This window comes from Taudactylus pleione, unplaced genomic scaffold (assembly GCF_031769625.1).
Source record: "Taudactylus pleione unplaced genomic scaffold, aTauple2 ptg000828l, whole genome shotgun sequence".
Lineage (NCBI taxonomy): Eukaryota > Metazoa > Chordata > Amphibia > Anura > Myobatrachidae > Taudactylus > Taudactylus pleione.
The window spans coordinates 1,535,657-1,560,000 of NW_028285230.1; the positions used below are offsets into that span (position 1 = coordinate 1,535,657).

Consider the following 24,344-nt stretch of genomic DNA (forward strand, 5'->3'; position numbering starts at 1 on the left):
ATGTATCAACCACCTAATATTAGAGGTGTGACACCTGAACAGAACTATTCAGTTACTGATGGCTGTATAGTACATGGGACAGTTCACACAGTGCCGGCACTACCATTAGTCGGACTTAGGCAGTTTTCTAGAGCACCAGTGATTAGGGAGTACCTGAAACTGAATAAGTTACGCGGGGTACACAATGGGCAGACGGATCAGCTGACAGGACAACCGATCTAATGATTGGTAACTTTTATGCCCCTTATTCAATTAATTCTGCAGCCGATATATTGTTCGATGGTGTGTACGATATATCTGCACAATATAAATCGCATCTGCTGTGCAGCATATATCTGTGAATGATGGTCGGAACTATATCGTCCGTTGGCTGTAGGAACGATATATTGGCCAGTCTGCACCCAGCATTCAATAACATCACTCATCTAGTCTTTTTAATGTCCCCTATCTGACATGAGAAGCTGCTGCTCCTCCGCGTCAGTATTACGCTGGGGTGTGGCGATAGCTATGATGCAACAGCCAAGTGCCGCAATCCCAGTATGAGGAATTGAGGATGCCCCCCCCCCCGGCCTGTCAGGTAAAAAACAGTGGGGGTTAGGGCATAACAGGTGAGAAGGATAGCGCTTGCCAGGGGCCACTTTGGACACACCCAGGGCTTGCACAGGCCCTGTATATTAGCATGGGTTGGGTATGAAATCCTGGCTGTCAAGATGCCGCTGGTCAGAATACTGACAGCGGCATCCCAACAGCCAGAATCCCAAAACCCATAGTGAAGACAGGTAAGTGTTTTTCTAACCCCTACTCTAACACTCCCTCCCTGGTGCCTAACCCTAACCTTCCCCCCTAGTGCCTAAGCCTAACCTCCCCCTCCCTGCACCCTGATCCTAGCACTTCCTACCCGGTGCCTAACCCTAACCTCCCCCCCTAGTGCCTAAACTTAACCTCCCCCTCCCTCCACCCTAATCCTAACACTTCCTACCCGGTGCCTAACCCTCCCCCTAATGCCTAACCCTAACCACCCCCTCCCCGCACCCTAATCCTAACACTTCCTACTCGGTGCCTAACCCTAACCCTCCCCCTAATGCCTAACCCTTACCTCTCCCTCCCCGCACCCTAATCCTAATACTTCCTACTCGGTGCCTAACCCTAACCTCCCCCTCCCCGCGGTATGCAATCGGGAAGCCGACTGCATAAATAACGGCAGCCGGCTTCCCGACTGTCATATCCCGGCAAGGGTGAAATGCCGGGCGTCTAGATGTAGACGCCCGCATTTCCCCAACGCCCGGAGACCGGCGCCCGGCATCACGATCGTAGTGATGCCGGGCGCCGCGAGCAGACAGCCGCGGGGGGGAGGGTTAGGTTTAGGGCTCCCGGGGGGACTTAGGGTTAAGCACCCCCCCGGGAGGGTTAGGTTTAGGCTAGGGGGAGGGAGGGTTAGGGTTAGGCACCCCTGGGGGGGACTTAGGGTTAGGCACCCCCCCGGGGGACTTAGGTTTAGGCAGCGGGGAAGGGGGTGGTTAGGGTTAGGCACTTAGAGGGGGGATTAGGGTTAGGCACTTGGGGGGGAAGTTAGGGTTAGGCACCCCTGAGGAGGGTTAGGGTTAGGGGCAGGGCCAGATTAACAATGGGGCGGATGGAGCTACAGCTCCAGGCCTCCAAATAAAAATAGGCCCATCAACATGACAGAATGATTACCAGCTACCTAACTGGCCATAAATTTTAAGTATTTAAATAGTTTTTCTAGTCCCCCGTCCCCCCTAAAAAAACAAAATTATGCAATTTTTCTATTTCTATGTAGTTAGGGAGACATTGTGGTCATAGTTTAGGGGGTGTATACACCAAGGTGACTCTGACCACAGCCACACAGCACCGTTCACAGCTCTTCCCCTTCTCAGTATAGGCCGTTGAACATTTTCACCTCCAGGCCCATGTGGGCTTTAATCCGGCCCTGGTTAGGGGGTTAGGTTAGTATATACTTACCTGAGGATCGGGATGCTGGTGCTTTGTGCAGAAAACATACTGTTATGCAAACTTAGTAGCACAGATCAAACCACAGCAGTCTCATTTTCTAGTGATGTCTTTTCACATAGATCTGTTTAATACATTGTATGAAATATAATAAGTGCTCTTTCTTGTGCTATTTCTCAGATTGACGACAGGACGACTCACGACAGATGGGGTTGCGGTTTTGATGCAGTCTTTCCTCTGCTGCCCGTCACTGCAGGAAATAAAGTAACTTTTCTTTTGCAGTACATCGTGTTGACATATCAAATATAGAAAAAGAGATAGACTGCGCTACTGTGACTGGATACTGACGTGCTTGATTGATAAGAAAATCACATTAGCCTCTCTGAATCAAAAAATATCCAACAACATTTATTAAACATACAATAAAATAATATATAAATAAATTCATAAAATGTAACTCTTAAATAAGAGTATATATCACAGTAATACAGTTGTTGCAACAACTCATATGGCCATTTAAAAAGTATCCGTTTATAGATCTTTACCCAATAAGGGATATTTCTTTGTTGTAAGTTCAATTTGTGAAAATAACGGGTCAAATGCTCACCAATTTCCACATACACATATTAGGAATATTCGTCAAAGGCCTGTTGTGAATAAATTTCCAGCTGGCACTTGTAGTGCGCCGGGCTTGCTGAGGAAATGTGTCGTTGGAGATGGAATGGTCCGCAAGGCTAGGTAGCCTTCAGCAGTGACGGAGCCGTGAATTACCACCTGGCATGTGAGGCGAAGTGGCGGCTGTGCTGGGACCGGTGCCCGTCCTACACCGCAGTCTTAAGCCAATCTCCCGTTGCCGACAAGCAGTATGTAGAGCGGCACTGCACTAGATCCTTGGCTGCCGGCTTTTGACGCTCTGGTGTAATTGGAGCTCCCGTCTCTCTGTGCCTCGTGGATGATGGTGGCAGATAGCAAATTGCTGAGTTGCTGAACACTGTTCACAGTGTTTAACCCCTATATCAAATATATTTTACATAATTTACAGCAGACCTTTCTGCACATCCGTAACACGAACATGGTAGATATATAGGGGCTGATTCTGATTAAGGGAACATGCAAAAATAAATTAGAAAAGCAAGTAACTTTGTAAATGGAACAAACCAGACTGCAATGCAAGGGGTACAAATACATTTATTATTTTGCATGCGGGGTAAATACCGGATGCTTTTGCTTGTAGCCCACAACTGCTGGACAGCTTTATTGTTACACTGCAATGTGAGATCTGAGGACCTAATTCAGAGGCCACATATATTTTCTGAGCCGGCCTCCTGGCCGCTCGCTTGTCTGTGGGTGACCACCCACAGCTTTAGGGAGTGGCCAGGTTGATGGTCGCGATGGTCAAGGACCATCGCGACCATAGGGGCTTGCGACGAGACCCTTGTGGTAGGGTCTCGTCTTCTGCAAGCCCCATTGAGCAGGCATTCCGTCGGAAACGCCTCAGTTTGTGTAGCCACCCCCCCGCCCTGCCTGCAAAATGGTGTGAGCTGTCGATCACCATCGACAGCCACCCCTTTTGTAGTGAGTCCCAGAGCGAGAGAATTTCAGTCTCGCTCCGGGGCTTGCGCACACGCAGTGCGGCCGCTGCGCGTGCGCAGAGCCCAACATTGACCCACTTGCGAGCACTCGAGCGCTTGCGAGCGGGTCTGAATGAGACTCTGAGTTTATTACACTCCCCTCTCACATGTTACTTCTGCCCCACCTGCAGTGCAGCATAGTTTTACCAAGGTGCAAAGTCACTTGTTCTTTTATCTTTGCTCACAAGAACCATCCCCCTAGTGTAAGCGAGACCATAAGCTGCTCCGCACAACAGTAATAGGTTTTAAAGATAGTTTCTAGAAATATTTGTCCTGGAAATATCCCTATTTTTTTTTACTTTAATAGTCATTTATGAACTGAAAAGTCAGTGAAGGAGAAATGCCTTTTTTATGTGCATTAGTATGTCTGCTTGTCCAACAAGTGCATTCAAAGGTGCCGTACACCAGTTTAAACAGCAATCTGCGCTCAGGCCTGTGGATGGTGTGGGCGCAGTGTGAAACCAGTAAATGGTTTACATCAAAATCCATCCTAGCACCTTTATAAGTCACACTCACTTATTCCATCTCAATTTTTTCTCTTAAACTACTGCTTGGTTTATCTTCAGTTATAATTTAAATGTATCATGAGACTTTGTTTTTATTACAAGTGTTACTTGTGTGCTGTTAACTGTTTTCATTATAATGTTTGAAGTGCACATAAAAATTTACTTTCCCACAAATGTGCTTCTAGACGGGGCACAATGCATACAGTTATTATAGTGATAGGGATGAGACACAATCTCTGGAAGGGGCACAATGCATACAGTTATTATAGTGATAGGGATGAGACACAATCTCTGGAAGGGGCACAATGCATACAGTTATTATAGTGATAGGGATGAGACACAATCTCTGGAAGGGGCACAATGCATACAGTTAGTATAGTGGTAGGGGTGAGACCCAATCTCTGGGAGGGGCACAATGCATACAGTTATTATAGTGATAGGGATGAGACACAATCTCTGGAATGGGCACAATGCATACAGTTATTATAGTGATAGGGATGAGACCCAATCTCTGGAAGGGGCACAATGCATACAGTTAATATAGTGATAGGGATGAGACCCAATCTATGGAAGGGGCACAATGCATACAGTTATTATAGTGATAGGGATGAGACCCAATCTCTGGGAGGGGCACAATGCATACAGTTATTATAGTGATAGGGATGAGACCCAATCTCTGGAAGGGGCACAATGCAAACAGTTAGTATAGTGATAGGGATGAGACCCAATCTCTGGAAGGTGCACAATGCATACAGTTATTATAGTGATAGGGATGAGACCCAATCTCTGGAAGGGGCACAATGCATACAGTTAGTATAGTGATAGGGATGAGACACAATCTCTGGAAGGGGCACAATGCATACAGTTATTATAGTGATACGGATGAGACACAATCTCTGGAAGGGGCACAATGCATACAGTTATTATAGTGATAGGGATGAGACACAATCTCTGGAAGGAGCACAATGCATACAGTTATTATAGTGATAGGGATGAGACCCAATCTCTGGAAGGGGCACAATGCATACAGTTATTATAGTGATAGGAATGATGAGACACAATCTCTGGAAGGGGCACAATGCATACAGTTATTATAGTGATAGGGATGACACAATCTCTGGAAGGGGCACAATGCATACAGTTATTATAGTGGTAGGGATGAGACCCAATCTCTGGAAGGGGCACAATGCATACAGTTATTATAGTGATAGGGATGAGACACAATCTCTGGAAGGGGCACAATGCATACAGTTAGTGTAGTGATAGGGATGAGACCCAATCTCTGGAAGGGGCACAATGCATACAGTTATTATAGTGATAGGGATGAGACCCAATCTCTGGAAGGGGCACAATGCATACAGTTAGTATAGTGATAGGGATGAGACACAATCTCTGGAAAGGGCACAATGCATACAGTTATTATAGTGATAGGGATGATGAGACACAATCTCTGGAAGGGGCACAATGCATACAGTTATTATAGTGATAGGGATGATGAAACACAATCTGTGGAAGGGGCACAATGCATACAGTTATTATAGTGATAGGGATGACACAATCTCTGGAAGGGGCACAATGCATACAGTTATTATAGTGATAGGGATGATGAGACACAATCTCTGGAAGGGGCACAATGCATACAGTTATTATAGTGATAGGGATGAGACACAATCTCTGGAAGGGGCACAATGCATACAGTTATTATATTGATAGGGATGAGACACAATCTATGGAAGGGGCACAATGCATACAGTTATTATAGTGATAGGGATGAGACACAATCTATGGAAGGGGCACAATGCATACAGTTATTATAGTGATAGGGATGAGACACAATCTATGGAAGGGGCACAATGCATACAGTTATTATAGTGATAGGGATGAGACACAATCTCTGGAAGGGGCACAATGCATACAGTTATTATAGTGATAGGGATGAGACCCAATCTCTGGGAGGGGCACAATGCATACAGTTATTATAGTGATAGGGATGAGACACAATCTATGGAAGGGGCACAATGTATACAGTTAGTATAGTGATAGGGATGAGACACAATCTCTGGAAGGGGCACAATGCATACAGTTATTATAGTGATAGGGATGAGACCCAATCTCTGGAAGGGGCACAATGCATACAGTTAGTATAGTGATAGGGATGAGACACAATCTCTGGAAGGGGCACAATGTATACAGTTATTATAGTGATAGGGATGATGAGACACAATCTCTGGAAGGGGCACAATGCATACAGTTATTATAGTGATAGGGATGAGACCCAATCTCTGGAAGGGGCACAATGCATGCAGTTATTATAGTGATAGGGATGAGACCCAATCTCTGGAAGGGGCACAATGCATACAGTTATTATAGTGATAGGGATGAGACACAATCTCTGGAAGGGGCACAATGCATACAGTTATTATAGTGATAGGGATGAGACCCAATCTCTGGAAGGGGCACAATGCATACAGTTATTATAGTGATAGGGATGATGAGACACAATCTCTGGAAGGGGCACAATGCATACAGTTAGTATAGTGATAAGGATGACACAATCTCTGGAAGGGGCACAATGCATACAGTTATTATAGTGATAGGGATGAGACCCAATCTCTGGAAGGGGTACAATGCATACAGTTATTATAGTGATAGGGATGACACAATCTCTGGAAGGGGCACAATGCATACAGTTATTATAGTGATAGGGATGACACAATCTCTGGAAGGGGCACAATGCATACAGTTATTATAGTGATAGGGATGAGACCCAATCTCTGGAAGGGGTACAATGCATACAGTTATTATAGTGATAGGGATGACACAATCTCTGGAAGGGGCACAATGCATACAGTTATTATAGTGATAGGGATGACACAATCTCTGGAAGGGGCACAATGCATACAGTTATTATAGTGATAGGGATGAGACCCAATCTCTGGAAGGGGCACAATGCATACAGTTATTATAGTGATAGGGATGACACAATCTCTGGAAGGGGCACAATGCATACAGTTATTATAGTGGTAGGGATGAGACCCAATCTCTGGAAGGGGCACAATGCATACAGTTATTATAGTGATAGGGATGAGACACAATCTCTGGAAGGGGCACAATGCATACAGTTAGTGTAGTGATAGGGATGAGACCCAATCTCTGGAAGGGGCACAATGCATACAGTTATTATAGTGATAGGGATGAGACCCAATCTCTGGAAGGGGCACAATGCATACAGTTAGTATAGTGATAGGGATGAGACACAATCTCTGGAAAGGGCACAATGCATACAGTTATTATAGTGATAGGGATGATGAGACACAATCTCTGGAAGGGGCACAATGCATACAGTTATTATAGTGATAGGGATGATGAAACACAATCTGTGGAAGGGGAACAATGCATACAGTTATTATAGTGATAGGGATGACACAATCTCTGGAAGGGGCACAATGCATACAGTTATTATAGTGATAGGGATGATGAGACACAATCTCTGGAAGGGGCACAATGCATACAGTTATTATAGTGATAGGGATGATGAGACTCAATCTCTGGAAGGGGCACAATGCATACAGTTATTATAGTGATAGGGATGAGACACAATCTCTGGAAGGGGCACAATGCATACAGTTATTATATTGATAGGGATGAGACACAATCTATGGAAGGGGCACAATGCATACAGTTATTATAGTGATAGGGATGAGACACAATCTATGGAAGGGGCACAATGCATACAGTTATTATAGTGATAGGGATGAGACACAATCTATGGAAGGGGCACAATGCATACAGTTATTATAGTGATAGGGATGAGACACAATCTCTGGAAGGGGCACAATGCATACAGTTATTATAGTGATAGGGATGAGACACAATCTCTGGAAGGGGCACAATGCATACAGTTAGTATAGTGATAGGGATGAGACACAATCTCTGGAAGGGGCACAATGTATACAGTTATTATAGTGATAGGGATGATGAGACACAATCTCTGGAAGGGGCACAATGCATACAGTTATTATAGTGATAGGGATGAGACCCAATCTCTGGAAGGGGCACAATGCATGCAGTTATTATAGTGATAGGGATGAGACCCAATCTCTGGAAGGGGCACAATGCATACAGTTATTATAGTGATAGGGATGAGACACAATCTCTGGAAGGGGCACAATGCATACAGTTATTATAGTGATAGGGATGAGACCCAATCTCTGGAAGGGGCACAATGCATACAGTTATTATAGTGATAGGGATGATGAGACACAATCTCTGGAAGGGGCACAATGCATACAGTTATTATAGTGATAGGGATGAGACCCAATCTCTGGAAGGGGCTCAATGCATACAGTTATTATAGTGATAGGGATGAGACACAATCTCTGGAAGGGGCACAATGCATACAGTTAGTATAGTGATAAGGATGACACAATCTCTGGAAGGGGCACAATGCATACAGTTATTATATTGATAGGGATGAGACCCAATCTCTGGAAGGGGTACAATGCATACAGTTATTATAGTGATAGGGATGACACAATCTCTGGAAGGGGCACAATGCATACAGTTATTATAGTGATAGGGATGACACAATCTCTGGAAGGGGCACAATGCATACAGTTATTATAGTGATAGGGATGAGACCCAATCTCTGGAAGGGGTACAATGCATACAGTTATTATAGTGATAGGGATGACACAATCTCTGGAAGGGGCACAATGCATACAGTTATTATAGTGATAGGGATGAGACCCAATCTCTGGAAGGGGCACAATGCATACAGTTATTATAGTGATAGGGATGACACAATCTCTGGAAGGGGCACAATGCATACAGTTATTATAGTGGTAGGGATGAGACCCAATCTCTGGAAGGGGCACAATGCATACAGTTATTATAGTGATAGGGATGAGACACAATCTCTGGAAGGGGCACAATGCATACAGTTAGTGTAGTGATAGGGATGAGACCCAATCTCTGGAAGGGGCACAATGCATACAGTTATTATAGTGATAGGGATGAGACCCAATCTCTGGAAGGGGCACAATGCATAAAGTTAGTATAGTGATAGGGATGAGACACAATCTCTGGAAAGGGCACAATGCATACAGTTATTATAGTGATAGGGATGATGAGACACAATCTCTGGAAGGGGCACAATGCATACAGTTATTATAGTGATAGGGATGATGAAACACAATCTGTGGAAGGGGAACAATGCATACAGTTATTATAGTGATAGGGATGACACAATCTCTGGAAGGGGCACAATGCATACAGTTATTATAGTGATAGGGATGATGAGACACAATCTCTGGAAGGGGCACAATGCATACAGTTATTATAGTGATAGGGATGATGAGACTCAATCTCTGGAAGGGGCACAATGCATACAGTTATTATAGTGATAGTGATGAGACACAATCTCTGGAAGGGGCACAATGCATACAGTTATTATATTGATAGGGATGAGACCCAATCTCTGGAAGGGGCACAATGCATACAGTTATTATAGTGATAGGGATGAGACACAATCTATGGAAGGGGCACAATGCATACAGTTATTATAGTGATAGGGATGAGACACAATCTATGGAAGGGGCACAATGCATACAGTTATTATAGTGATAGGGATGAGACACAATCTCTGGAAGGGGCACAATGCATACAGTTATTATAGTGATAGGGATGAGACACAATCTCTGGAAGGGGCACAATGCATACAGTTATTATAGTGATAGGGATGAGACCCAATCTCTGGAAGGGGCACAATGCATACAGTTAGTATAGTGATAGGGATGAGACACAATCTCTGGAAGGGGCACAATGTATACAGTTATTATAGTGATAGGGATGATGAGACACAATCTCTGGAAGGGGCACAATGCATACAGTTATTATAGTGATAGGGATGAGACCCAATCTCTGGAAGGGGCACAATGCATGCAGTTATTATAGTGATAGGGATGAGACCCAATCTCTGGAAGGGGCACAATGCATACAGTTATTATAGTGATAGGGATGAGACACAATCTCTGGAAGGGGCACAATGCATACAGTTATTATAGTGATAGGGATGACACAATCTCTGGAAGGGGCACAATGCATACAGTTATTATAGTGATAGGGATGAGACCCAATCTCTGGAAGGGGTACAATGCATACAGTTATTATAGTGATAGGGATGACACAATCTCTGGAAGGGGCACAATGCATACAGTTATTATAGTGATAGGGATGAGACCCAATCTCTGGAAGGGGCACAATGCATACAGTTATTATAGTGATAGGGGTGAGACACAATCTCTGGAAGGGGCACAATGCATACAGTTATTATAGTGATAGGGATGAGACCCAATCTCTGGAAGGGGCACAATGCATACAGTTAGTATAGTGATAGGGATGAGACACAATCTCTGGAAGGGGCACAATGCATACAGTTATTATAGTGATAGGGATGATGAGACACAATCTCTGGAAGGGGCACAATGCATACAGTTATTATAGTGATAGGGATGAGACACAATCTCTGGAAAGGGCACAATGCATACAGTTATTATAGTGATAGGGATGATGAGACACAATCTCTGGAAGGGGCACAATGCATACAGTTATTATAGTGATAGGGATGATGAGACACAATCTCTGGAAGGGGCACAATGCATACAGTTATTATAGTGATAGGGATGAGACACAATCTCTGGAAGGGGCACAATGCATACAGTTATTATAGTGATAGGGATGAGACACAATCTATGGAAGGGGCACAATGCATACAGTTATTATAGTGATAGGGATGAGACACAATCTCTGGAAGGGGCACAATGCATACAGTTATTATAGTGATAGGGATGAGACACAATCTCTGGAAGGGGCACAATGCATACAGTTAGTATAGTGATAGGGATGAGACACAATCTCTGGAAGGGGCACAATGCATACAGTTATTATAGTGATAGGGATGATGAGACATAATCTCTGGAAGGGGCACAATGCATACAGTTATTATTAGGGGTGAGCGGGTTCGGATTTCTGAAATCCGAACCCCCCGAGCCCCCCCGATCCGAGTCCGATCCGAGTCAGGCTCGACTTTTCCCGCCTGACTCGGATTCTGAAATCGAGGCAAAACGTCATCTTCCCGCCTTCCGAGTCTCACGGGTTTTGGATCCTATATAAGGTACCCGCGTCGGCGCCATTTTCTCACTCGGCTGTGGACAGTGAAGAGGGAGGGTGGGAGTTAGGGCTGGCTGGGCTGTGTAGTGTAGTGTAGTGTAGTGTAGTGCAGAGTAGTGTTGTGTTGTGCTGCTGTTGTCCACTACTTCAAAGTCCATAGGGGCTGGCTGTGTTGTGCTGTGCTGCTGTTGTTAATAGGGGCTGTGTCCACTACTTCAAAGTCCATAGGGGCTGGCTGGACTGTGTTGTGCAGTCAGTTCTCCATAGGGGCTGTGTCCACTCCAAAGTCCTGTGCAGTGTCCCAGTCCTAAAGAGGTGCTGTAGTGTTGTCCAGGGGGTGCTCTGTCCATCAGGGGTGCTCCCCCCAAGTGCTAAAAAAATAATATATTTTCTGTGTTTGTGAATTGTGTGCGCAGTAGCCGCACGTGCATCAACAAAGTAGTGCCAAGCGTGCGCCTGTGTCATAAGTAAAGGGCCGGCTGGCTTGACCGTTAAAGGGTGCTGTAACCCCCGAAAGTACACTCCAGTCCAAACCAAAAAAAAATTATTTTCTGTGTTTGTGAATTGTGTGCGCAGTAGCCGCACGTGCATCAACAAAGTAGTGCCAAGCGTGCGCCTGTGTCATAAGTAAAGGGCCGGCTGGCTTGCCCGTTAAGGGTGCTGTAACCCCCGAAAGTACACTCCAGTCCAAACCAAAAAAAAAATTATTTTCTGTGTTTGTGAATTGTGTGCGCAGTAGCCGCACGTGCATCAACAAAGTAGTGCCAAGCGTGCGCCTGTGTCATAAGTAAAGGGCCGGCTGGCTTGACCGTTAAAGGGTGCTGTAACCCCCAAAGTACACTCCAGTCCAAACCAAAAAAAAAATTATTTTCTGTGTTTGTGAATTGTGTGCGCAGTAGCCGCATGTGCATCAACAAAGTAGTGCCAAGCGTGCGCCTGTGTCATAAGTAAAGGGCCAGCTGGCTTGACCGTTAAAGGGTGCTGTAACCCCCAAAGTACACTCCAGTCCAAACCAAAAAAATATGTATTTTCTGTGTTTGTGAATTGTGTGCGCAGTAGCCGCACGTGCATCAACAAAGTAGTGCCAAGCGTGCGCCTGTGTCATAAGTAAAGGGCCGGCTGGCTTGACCGTTAAAGGGTGCTGTAACCCCCAAAGTACACTCCAGTCCAAACCGAAAAAAAATTATTTTCTGTGTTTGTGAATTGTGTGCGCAGTAGCCGCACGTGCATCAACAAAGTAGTGCCAAGTGTGCGCCTGTGTCATAAGTAAAGGGCCGGCTGGCTTGACCGTTAAAGGGTGCTGTAACCCCCGAAAGTACACTCCAGTCCAAACCAAAAAAAAAATTATTTTCTGTGTTTGTGAATTGTGTGCGCAGTAGCCGCACGTGCATCAACAAAGTAGTGCCAAGCGTGCGCCTGTGTCATAAGTAAAGGGCCGGCTGGCTTGACCGTTAAAGGGTTCTGTAACCCCCAAAGTACACTCCAAACCAAAAAAATATATATTTTCTGTGTTTGTGACTTGTGTGCACTGTGGCTGCACGTGCATCAACAAAGGAGCAGCGCCAAGCGTGCGCCTGTGTCCCATAAGTAAACAGCCGGCTGGCTCATTTCTTAAAGGGTGGTGTAACCCACAAAGTGCACTACTCTCCAGCAAAAATAAAAAAATATTTTCTGTGTTTGTGTGCGCTTTAGCCGCACGTATATATATCAATATAACATAAATGGAGGACCAAACTTTCTCTGATAAAAATAAAATAGGGAAAGATCAAGAACCACTTCCTACTAGTGCTGTTGCTGCTGCTGGGAGTTGTTCATCATCCCAGAGAGGAAGTAGGAACATCACTACTTTTACTAAACAATTGACCCTCCAACAGTCCCTAGCGATGAGGATGAAGTACGACAGCAGTCATCCTGAAGCAAAACGTATAACTGAGGCCTTGACTGCTATGTTGGTGTTAGACGTGCGTTCGGTATCCGACATTAGTGCAGTGGGATTTAGACAATTGATGGAGGTAGTGTGTCCTCGGTTCCAAATCCCGTCTAGATTCCACCTGCATCCTCAAAGCAGCAGCGACAAGCGTGCGTCTGTCTGTTAAAGGGTGGTGACACCCTCAAAGTGTGCTACACAAACAATTAAAATATTGTTCTTTTTTTTTCTGTCTTTGTGAAATGTGTGGGCTGTAGCCGCACCTGCATCCTTAAAGCAGCAGCGACAAGCGTGCGTCTGTCTGTTAAAGGATGGTGACACCCTCAAAGTGTGCTACACAAACAATAAAAATATTCTTCTTCTTTTATCTGTCTATGTGAATTGTGTGGGCTGTAGCCGCACCTGCATCCTTAAAGCAGCAGCGACAAGCGTGCATCTGTCTGTTAAAGGGTGGTGACACCCTCAAAGTGTTCTACACAAACAATTAAAATATTGTTCTTTTTTTTCGGTCTTTGTGAAATGTGTGGGCTGTAGCCGCACCTGCATCCTTAAAGCAGCAGTGACAAGCGTGCGTCTGTCTGTTAAAGGGTGGTGTAACTCTCAAAGTGCTCCAAAAAATAAAAAACTATTTTTTTAATGTGTTTGTGACTTGTGTGCGATGTAGCCGCACTTGCATCCTCAAAGCAGCAACGACAAGCGTGCGTCTGTCTGTTAAAGGGTGGTGACACCCTCAAAGTGTGCTACACAAACAATAAAAATATTCTTCTTCTTTTATCTGTCTATGTGAATTGTGTGGGCTGTAGCCGCACCTGCATCCTTAAAGCAGCAGCGACAAGCGTGCGTCTGTCTGTTAAAGGGTGGTGACACCCTCAAAGTGTTCTACACAAACAATTAAAATATTGTTCTTTTTTTTCGGTCTTTGTGAAATGTGTGGGCTGTAGCCGCACCTGCATCCTTAAAGCAGCAGCGACAAGCGTGCGTCTGTCTGTTAAAGGGTGGTGTAACTCTCAAAGTGCTCCAAAAAATAAAAAACTATTTTTTTAATGTGTTTGTGACTTGTGTGCGATGTAGCCGCACTTGCATCCTCAAAGCAGCAGCGACAAGCGTGCGTCTGTCTGTTAAAGGGTGGTGACACCCTCAAAGTGTGCTACACAAACAATAAAAATATTCTTCTTTTTTCTGTCTTTGTGAATTGTGTGGGCTGTAGCCGCACCTGCATCCTTAAAGCAGCAGCGACAAGCGTGCGTCTGTCTGTTAAAGGGTGGTGACACCCTCAAAGTGTGCTACACAAACAATTAAAATATTGTTCTTTTTTTTTCGGTCTTTGTGAAATGTGTGGGCTGTAGCCGCACCTGCATCCTTAAAGCAGCAGCGACAAGCGTGCGTCTGTCTGTTAAAGGGTGGTGTAACTCTCAAAGTGCTCCAAAAAATAAAAAACTATTTTTTTAATGTGTTTGTGACTTGTGTGCGATGTAGCCGCACTTGCATCCTCAAAGCAGCAACGACAAGCGTGCGTCTGTCTGTTAAAGGGTGGTGACACCCTCAAAGTGTGCTACACAAACAATAAAAATATTCTTCTTCTTTTATCTGTCTATGTGAATTGTGTGGGCTGTAGCCGCACCTGCATCCTTAAAGCAGCAGCGACAAGCGTGCATCTGTCTGTTAAAGGGTGGTGACACCCTCAAAGTGTTCTACACAAACAATTAAAATATTGTTCTTTTTTTTCGGTCTTTGTGAAATGTGTGGGCTGTAGCCGCACCTGCATCCTTAAAGCAGCAGCGACAAGCGTGCATCTGTCTGTTAAAGGGTGGTGTAACTCTCAAAGTGCTCCAAAAAATAAAAAACTATTTTTTTAATGTGTTTGTGACTTGTGTGCGATGTAGCCGCACTTGCATCCTCAAAGCAGCAGCGACAAGCGTGCGTCTGTCTGTTAAAGGGTGGTGACACCCTCAAAGTGTGCTACACAAACAATAAAAATATTCTTCTTTTTTCTGTCTTTGTGAATTGTGTGGGCTGTAGCCGCACCTGCATCCTTAAAGCAGCAGCGACAAGCGTGCGTCTGTCTGTTAAAGGGTGGTGACACCCTCAAAGTGTGCTACACAAACAATTAAAATATTGTTCTTTTTTTTTCGGTCTTTGTGAAATGTGTGGGCTGTAGCCGCACCTGCATCCTTAAAGCAGCAGCGACAAGCGTGCGTCTGTCTCTTAAAGGGTGGTGACACCCTCAAAGTGTGCTACACAAAGAATAAAAATATTCTTCTTCTTTTTTCTGTCTTTGTGAATTGTGTGGGCTGTAGCCGCACTTGCATCCTCAAAGCAGCAGCGACAAGCGTGCGTCTGTCTGTTAGAGGGTGGTGTAACCCTCAAAGTGTGCTCCACAAACAATAAAAATATTCTTTTTTTTTTTCTGTCTTTGTGAATTGTGTGGGCTGTAGCCGCACTTGAATCCTCAAAGCAGCAGCGACAAGCGTGCGTCTGTCTGTTAAAGGATTACATCGGTGACAGCATCCAAGTAGGCATGTCAGACAGTCCGTACCTGTACTGGCAGGAAAAAGAAGCAATTTGGAGGTCCCTGTACAAACTGGCTCTATTTTACCTGAGTTGCCCCCCCTCCAGTGTGTACTCCGAAAGTGTTTAGTGCAGCCGGGAACCTTGTTAGCGAAAGGCGTAGGAGGTTGCTTTCACAAAATGTGGAGAAGATGATGTTCATAAAATGAATGATCAACTCTTCCAGGGAGACCAGCCTCCAGAACGTACAGAGGGACCTGTGGTTCCAGCAGGGACGAATTAATACTCTGTGAGGATGAGGATGTACATAACACTGAAGAGGGTGAGGAATCTGTGGATGAGGAGGATGAGGACGACTTCTTGCCTCCGTAGAGCCAGTTTGTGCAGGGACAGATTAATTGCCAGCTTGTTTTGTGGGGGCCCAAACGAACCAATCATTTCAGCCACAGTTGTGTGGCAGACCCTGGCGCTGAAATGATTGGTTTGTTAAAGTGTGCATGTCCTGTTTATACAACATAAGGGTGGGTGGGAGGGCCCAAGGACAATTCCATCTTGCACCTCTTTTTTTTCTTTGCATTATGTACAGTTTGGGGCCTAGTTTTTCAATGCCATCCTGTCTGCCACTGCAGTTTCACGCCTAGATGGGTCACGTGTTTGTGCCGCCCACTCGTGTCGCTTAGCATAGTCATCCAGCTACCTCGGTGCAACCTTTTGGACATAAAAACACTATTGTGAGGTGTGAGGTATTCAGAATAGACTGGAAATGAGTGGAAATTAAGGTTATTGAGGTTAATAATAGCATAGGAGCAGAAAAACCTACAAATTCTGTGATTTTAGCTGTTTTTATGCTTTTTTTCAAAAAAATACAGATCCAAAACACAAAACCCAGAACCCAAAACACGGAAGGGTGGTTTTGGCAAAACCAATCCAGATCCAAAACACGAAGAAAGATCCAGATCCAAAACCAAAACACAAAACACGAAAAGTGGCCGGTGCACACCCCTAGTTATTATAGTGATAGGGATGATGAGACACAATCTCTGGAAGGGGCACAATGCATACAGTTATTATAGTGATAGGGATGAGACACAATCTCTGGAAGGGGCACAATGCATACAGTTATTATAGTGATAGGGATGAGACACAATCTATGGAAGGGGCACAATGCATACAGTTATTATAGTGATAGGGATGAGACACAATCTATGGAAGGGGCACAATGTATACAGTTATTATAGTGATAGGGATGATGAGACACAATCTCTGGAAGGGGCACAATGTATACAGTTAGTATAGTGATAGGGATGAGACACAATCTCTGGAAGGGGCACAATGCATACAGTTATTATAGTGATAGGGATGATGAGACACAATCTCTGGAAGGGGCACAATGCATAAAGTTATTATAGTGATAGGGATGAGACCCAATCTTGGAAGGGGCACAATGCATACAGTTAGTATAGTGATAGGGATGAGACACAATCTCTGGAAGGGGCACAATGCATACAGTTATTATAGTGATAGGGATGAGACCCAATCTCTGGAAGGGGCACAATGCATACAGTTATTATAGTGATAGGGATGAGACACAATCACTGGAAGGGGCACAATGCATACAGTTATTATAGTGATAGGGATGAGACACAATCTCTGGAAGCCCAGAGCTGATAGAGAATCTAAGGGCTTTTTTTGGGGAGAAATGTGATTCAGCAAAAGCAGGGCAGCTTAAAATACCCCTTTCTCTTTTCACATATTAGTGCAATCTGAGTTGTATTTGCTAATTAGAGTCAAAGTAAGCGCCTGTAGCCTGCAATTAGCTAAGAACGTATTTTACGGCCCTGCGTGGCCAGCAGGCTGCGTATGCACAGCAGTGCCGCAAAGTCCCTAAGAAGAAGCAAAGTGATCACATTAGCCATCCCTTTTTGTTATTGCACAAGTACTTATTGCCGCAAATAGTGGCAATAACAAATTATAATTATTGGGTCTAGAACATGATTATTAATAAATATGAACTGCGAGTTAAAAGTTATTAATGATTAATATTCAGAATACAAAAATATGGCAAACGCCTGTGTAAGGTAAACGTATTATGAAAGAATGGAGCATCTTGGCTTGGGCAGGTCAACGGCACGGTTTCACTGGACATTTGCAGTGTCCCTGCAAATCACTGTACATTCAGGTACTACGAGCACTGTAGGACACTGAGACATAATGCAGTACGCCCCTTTACTGTTTACACAGCTTCCTGTAGGGTGCCTCTACAATGCAGCGTTACATTCCTGTATTCTGCTTCTAAGTGATTGCACAGGAAGAGGAAATACATTGTGTAAGTACAGTAACAAGGCATAGTTTATGTGAGTGTGACTGTCCCTAGCAAGGCTGGTCCCGGACTAAAGATCATCCCTGTCACAGGGGCCAGCCTAGCCCACAATCATGTTGGAAGATGACTAGCTAAACCCACACAAGGTTCTGAACATAGTATGTAAGCTCTCATGGTATGTAAGCTCTTAGGGCCTCATTTATCAATGAGTTTTATAATTCGCAATGAATGATTAAACTCGTGGCGTATTATAAAAGTGCTCCAGCCAATCAGCTCCCAGCTGTCACAGGCCAGGCCCTCCTTATTCATTTTCTACACTAAGCCCTGTCGATGCAAGCTGTGCTCCTTGTCTCTTGCCTCCAAGTTACCTTCAGCGACTCTGATACTATATGCTCGCCCTCACATTGGACCATACTTCCCAACTTTTGATTTCCCCACTCCAGAAGAAGCCTGGAGACTAGATGCACATGACCACTCGTGGGGCAGGGCTGGGCTTCTCACATTAATAGGCATGTTCTTGGGAACATAACACCAGCTGCATTTTCCCGGTGATTGGTCTATTGCGCATGGACAGGTCTCCAGAAAAATGGCGCTCATGCCATTTTCCCGGTGATTTCTGTAGTGCTGACAGACAAGTAAGTATCATTTTTGGATGCATGGTGTGCACTGCATACCGCACACCCTGCACCCATTATAGTGACACTGCTGTATGTCCCTGTGCGACTCTGCGGACACTTGGTGATGCCATAAAGAGAGAACAACAGTAACATGACCATGCTATGCGTGGCTGAGACTCACCTTCACACAGCTCTCAAAGTACCCTCCAAGCAATAGCAGCTATAGAATACCTAGGGAATGACCTGACACAAGTTGGATATACATATGCTGTTTGTAGATACTGTTAAAAATGCTATAAATTATGAAGATGTAATGATTATATATAAATGATGTGCACTGATATTTACCTAGCAATATTTGACTTTTTCATGGCTTTTTTTCTTACCCATAGCTTGCAGGGTAACCGCCTAAAGATAGAGGACATGTTCTCATTGGTCAAATTAGTTTCTAAGATGGAGCATTTAAAATGTTTGGAGTAAGTGTCACATAATGATATTGTGTTTGTGTGTATTTTAAATTATAATGATATTGTAACTTCTGAATTATAATATCTGTGTATTGATGTATTAGTATCAATTGTACTGTAATATATCGCCAACGGCGCAAGCAAAGTTTAGCGAACTAATAACTATAACAAAACACAAGCAGCTTGATACCCCTTCTTGGTGTAGTATATTCTGATCCGTTCATCTAAGTTCCTCTTCCACCTCACCATACACCACACTACATTACATGACAAAGCTACCATCACACACATTGCGACTTGGACACTGCAGTGTCCGTGTGTGTGTGTCTTTGGCCTGTATTGCTCCTGCGACTTTATGCGGATGCCGCTACAAGCCCTTTCCTATTGTGTGTGATTTCATCTAATTGTTATCATGCATTAAATGTGGAAATAGGTGACACAATCAGACTAATGTTTTTTTTCTTTTCAACTATTTACTTAATATGCAAAATTTCGGCATTTAGTAATATCCCAGGTTATTATACACAATTCTATTATGGTAGGAAAATATGACGTTGGCGGGCATGATAATGCTGGGTTGGGCAATTACGCTAAAAACCCTTCTTACATCAGTACACGCAGGGTGACAGAGGGGCGATTACATGATTGTGTCATTACATTCCTGCCACCAGGTGTTTGCAAAGTTGAATGAGGCTTGATGACGTAGTACGCTCTTGGCCCCACCCACCTTAGCGCATAAGAGCGGGGAAGCGATTTGCCTGTCCTTTTGGAAGTCTGGGGATTTCTCCCCAGACATCCTGCTATTACGAGAGAGTAGGCTTTTGTGATTGAAAGGAACGTTAACAAACTGGGGCAGATGCACTAAGCTCTGGAAAGTGATAAATTGGAAAGTGATAAAGCACCAACCAATCAGCTCCTAATCATCATTGGTTGGTAGTTTATCACTCTCCAATTTATCACTTTCCAGAGTTTAGTATTTTGTGTTATCACCTATATTTTAGTTGAACATTGTGGGGTCAATACAATTAGGTGCGAGTTTCTTGCAGCCGCGAGTAAGTGCGGCTATATGCAGCAGTTACGGTATTCATACCTCCCAACTGTCCCCCATTCAGCGGAACACTCCCGTTTTTCTGGGACTGTCCCGCTGTCCCATACGCGGGCCGCAGTGTCCCACGGTGGGGGGGGGAAGCAGAAGGAGAATAGATGCCATGTGCATGTGCACAGCATCTGTTCTCTAGTGTAGGGAGAGATTGGGGGCTGCCCAGCATCTCGGAGAGTGCTGGGCACGTCCCCACAGTGATGTAAACGGGTGGGATGGGGGTGCCACGAGGCTCCGCCCTGTTTCTTCGATGCTCCACCTCCTTTACACTAAGTTCCACCCCCGATCTCACCCGAGTCTGGGGTGAGATCGGACTGCAAGGGGCGCATTTTGCCGTGCCTTTGGTGCCCCCTTCACACCTAATTGGAGTGATCCCTTTGGGTCCTAATTTAAAAGTGGTTGCATATTCAAACAGAATGTATGTAGCAAAAAGTTGCATGGAAAAAAAATATGTGTATATGATCCGTAATATCTTAAGATTCAAATGACTCAAAAAAAGTGGACCAGATATAGAGGTGCGCATAATTCCCTACAGCGCATGCGCTACACATAAGGGTAAACTAAAGGTCATTTTAAATCGATTTTAAAATCAATCTTAAGCGACAAGCATCAACGGGATTTCCCTACAGCAAAATCCGCATATTTAGCAACCGTTGGGTTTCAACTTCAATTGAAACCTTACGTCTACGTCGATGTCAGTCGGATTTTGCAGGTGTAAATGCTGTTGGTTTTGAAGTATCAGTTGAAAATCGATGTCAACTTATAAGGTCAAACATGACGTCGCCCCTGTCCACAAAAGAAGCACTGCACAGATCACTATGATCGGCGTGGGGTCCCCCCGATTTTCCATTAACTAGCACTAGGCTGAAGCAGCTTTGATTTATCTACTACATTCTATATAATGATATCTCATAATTGCAGACATTGGAGTTTTCCTCCACAGAAGAGGCACGGGGAGGAGAAGCAGGTGGGAGGTGTTGGGGGCGGAACCGGATGGGCCGCGTAATTAAGCCCCACCCCCTCATGGCAATTTGACACGAACGGCACATATTTGAATAAGGGGAGGGGCCAAAATGACACAATTCTCATAGAATCGCATCATTAGGTCACGCCCCCTAGTCGTGGACCTGCCAGTCCGCAAGAAAACTGTCCTTATTCTGCCCACTTCACTAGGAAGTGGGCAGAATGTGGGAGAAGTGCCTTCCCTTCAGGGGGTGCGGGGGGTTACCCAAAAAATCGGGAGCCACCCGCGACTTCCGGGAGGCTAGGCATGTATGTGATAGCTACAATCTAATTGGTTGCTAAGGCAACACCTCCACTGGTCCTCTTTAGAAGGTTTGATCCACCTCCCCTCTATTCCTTGACAACCGCTATAATGGCACAGCTATCGGATCCTCTTCTGACTCCCTTATTGCCATTGGTTGTCCCAGCTGATGCAGATGTGCACCTAATGGCATTGTGTGTCGCTGACAGTGTACTGTGGCTGAGTAATTATTGATTTTCTGTCCTTCAGCCTGAGCCACAATGAGATAAATGTGATGGGTGTCCTCACATTGCTAAAGGCAGCTGCTGAGTGCCCCAACATAGACAACGTGCAGATAATGTGAGTAATAGTAGCTTATGGATACTTACTATATTGTTATTAGGCCTAATGCGTTATATATGGACATGCATCAATTTATTTCCATTTCTGTGCCACAGCGGAGACACAGCTACAACCGTCTTCTCCTCAGAGAGCTGCCACCCTGAAAGGTAAGTCTTACAGTGAGAGGTTGTAGGCGTATTACACTCACATCGCATTTAGGGGAGTTTATAAAATCATTGTCACGGAATTACAGGTAATAGAAGCTGTGTGTAAGTCAGACCCCATTACTTCCCAGTGAGGTGACGTAACAGATCGGAGCTGTATCTTGCGGAGAATAAAATATTTTGATCATTATCATCGCATCATTGCTCAGCATTTATGACTAAGATGTACTGAGCTTTGGAGAGTGATAAAGTGGAGAGAGATAAAGTACCAACCAATCAGCTCCTAGCTGTCACTTTACAGTCTGTGTTTGAAAAACGACAGTTAGGAGCTGATTGTTTGGTACCAGTGGCGTAACTATGGAGGGTGCAGGGGGTGCGGTTGCTATGGGGCCCGTCGGCTTAAGGGGCCCGCCGGCCCAGCGATCGCACCCCCTGCACCCTCCATATGCCGGGCGCCCGCTGAGATTGTGTTACCAGCGGACGCCCGGCTCCAACTCAAACCCCCAGCGGTAGCCGGAGGACGGAGCTCACTCCGTCTTCCGGGTCCCGCAGTGCACTATGGGAGTGACATCATGACGTCACTCCCATAGTGCCGAGGAGCGGGCGCCGGGGATAAAGGTAAGTGTTTGTTTTTTTTGTGTGTGTGCGCGCGTGCGGGGAGGGGGGGGCAACTACAGGGGGCAGCTACTGGGGGCTCACTACAGGGGGCAGCTACAGGGATGTCGCTACTGGGGGCTCACTACTGGGGGTAGCTACAAGGGGTCACTACTGGAGGCATTACAGGGGGCTCACTACTGGGGGCATTACAGAGGGCTCACTACTGGGGGCAGCTACAGGGGGCTCACTACTGGGGGCAGCTACTGGGGGCATTACTGGGGGCTCACTACTGGCGGCAGCTACAGGGGGCTCACTACTGGGGGCAACTACAAGGGGCTCACTACTGGGAGCATTACAAGGGGTTCACTACTGGGAGCATTACAGAGGGCTCATTACTGGGGGCACTGCGTAAGGGGCACCATTACAGTGGGCATTTAATGTTTTAGGGGAACTACTGTGGTTATTGTGTAAGACCTAAGTTAGGGGGGCCCCTTACAAATGTTGCTATGGGTACCAAAAAGTTCTAGTTACGCCCCTGTTTGGTACTTTATCACTCTCCAAGGCTTAGTACATCTACCCCTAACTGTGCAAAAGTAATCCTGAACCAAGACCAATGGAAATGCATGTTTTCAAATTCCTTGTATCTATTATTATACATGTTAATTTACATATAATTAAAATATAATTGGGTCTGGTTCGGAGGTGCATGCAGTCGCCGCCATGGCCAGTGGCGTATCTATAATGGGTACAGAAAGTGCGGGGCACATGGGTCCCTGGGTACAGAGGGGCCCACACCGCGCACCCTGCACCCATATAGTCTTATACTTACCTGTCCGTAGTCTCCGGAGTGCTGCTCTGTAGCGCCGGGCCGGCGCTGAAGAGCAGCGAAAATCACTGGGAAAATGGCGGCGGCCATATTCCTGGTGACTCACGCATGTGCAGTACTGCTGATCCCCGGCGCAGGTGCCATTTTCCCGGAGACCAGTACGGGCACCATTTTCCCGGAGACCTGCGCATGCGGAGTAGATTCTGGCACTAAGCTAGAATCTACGGTACTGTGGCACCGCCAGAGAGAGGAGGGGGCCTACTCTGGGGGCCTGATTCATTAAGGATCGCTATTGCGATCGCAGCTCTGTAATCGCATGCAGGTCTGCTGTGAAAATATGCTAATGATTGCCATCGCAATGCCGTCACACTGCCAGCATAGAGATGCCCACTACCGCTATCTCACATCCGTAATACCTTGCAATCCTCCATAAACATTGGTAACATCAAGTACCATCGGCCCCTCATGCAGAATTACAGCAGCCCTGACTCTACTTAGAAATTGCTAACCTCGTTGCGCGCAGTAAGTACTCAAGCTGCGCAGGCAATCGCACTGGCTTATTTATGCACACCAACGGCGTTCAAATGGACAGACATGTCTGCGTTTCTCCAACCACCCCCAAATGCTCACTGCCTGTTACTCACTCGGTGATGGCTTCCCGTGCTCTGCGTAATCGCAGTGTGTCCTTTGTGCACACGCACTGCAATGCATACGCAGTATGCAACAATCGGCCATCTGCATACGCTTTAGCAATAGTGATCCTTAATGAGTCAGGCCCTGTGTCTCTTAAAACACCCCTGGCCGTGGCTGTGGTTTTTTGCGGCACTGCATTGCATCGATAACATTGTGTACTAACGTGCACCTGAATGTGCAAGAGCTGAAACGCCCAATGTCAATGTTGCTATACAGTGTAACACTGCTGGTGAGTCAAGAAGCTCCACCATTGGCGCACAAGTGCG

General features: G+C 45.4%; 1 protein-coding gene across 1 annotated transcript in view; it reads left to right on the plus strand.

Moving 5' to 3' along the window:
* NLRC5 (NLR family CARD domain containing 5) overlaps positions 1–24,344 on the plus strand; it is a 175,013-nt gene that overhangs the window by 27,854 nt on the left and 122,815 nt on the right. Inside the window, exons 5-8 of the mRNA XM_088458330.1 lie at positions 2,149–2,232; positions 19,040–19,123; positions 21,727–21,816; positions 21,915–21,965. Of these exons, the coding sequence (XP_088314456.1) occupies positions 2,149–2,232; positions 19,040–19,123; positions 21,727–21,816; positions 21,915–21,965 (309 nt within the window). The remainder of the gene's footprint in view (positions 1–2,148; positions 2,233–19,039; positions 19,124–21,726; positions 21,817–21,914; positions 21,966–24,344) is intronic.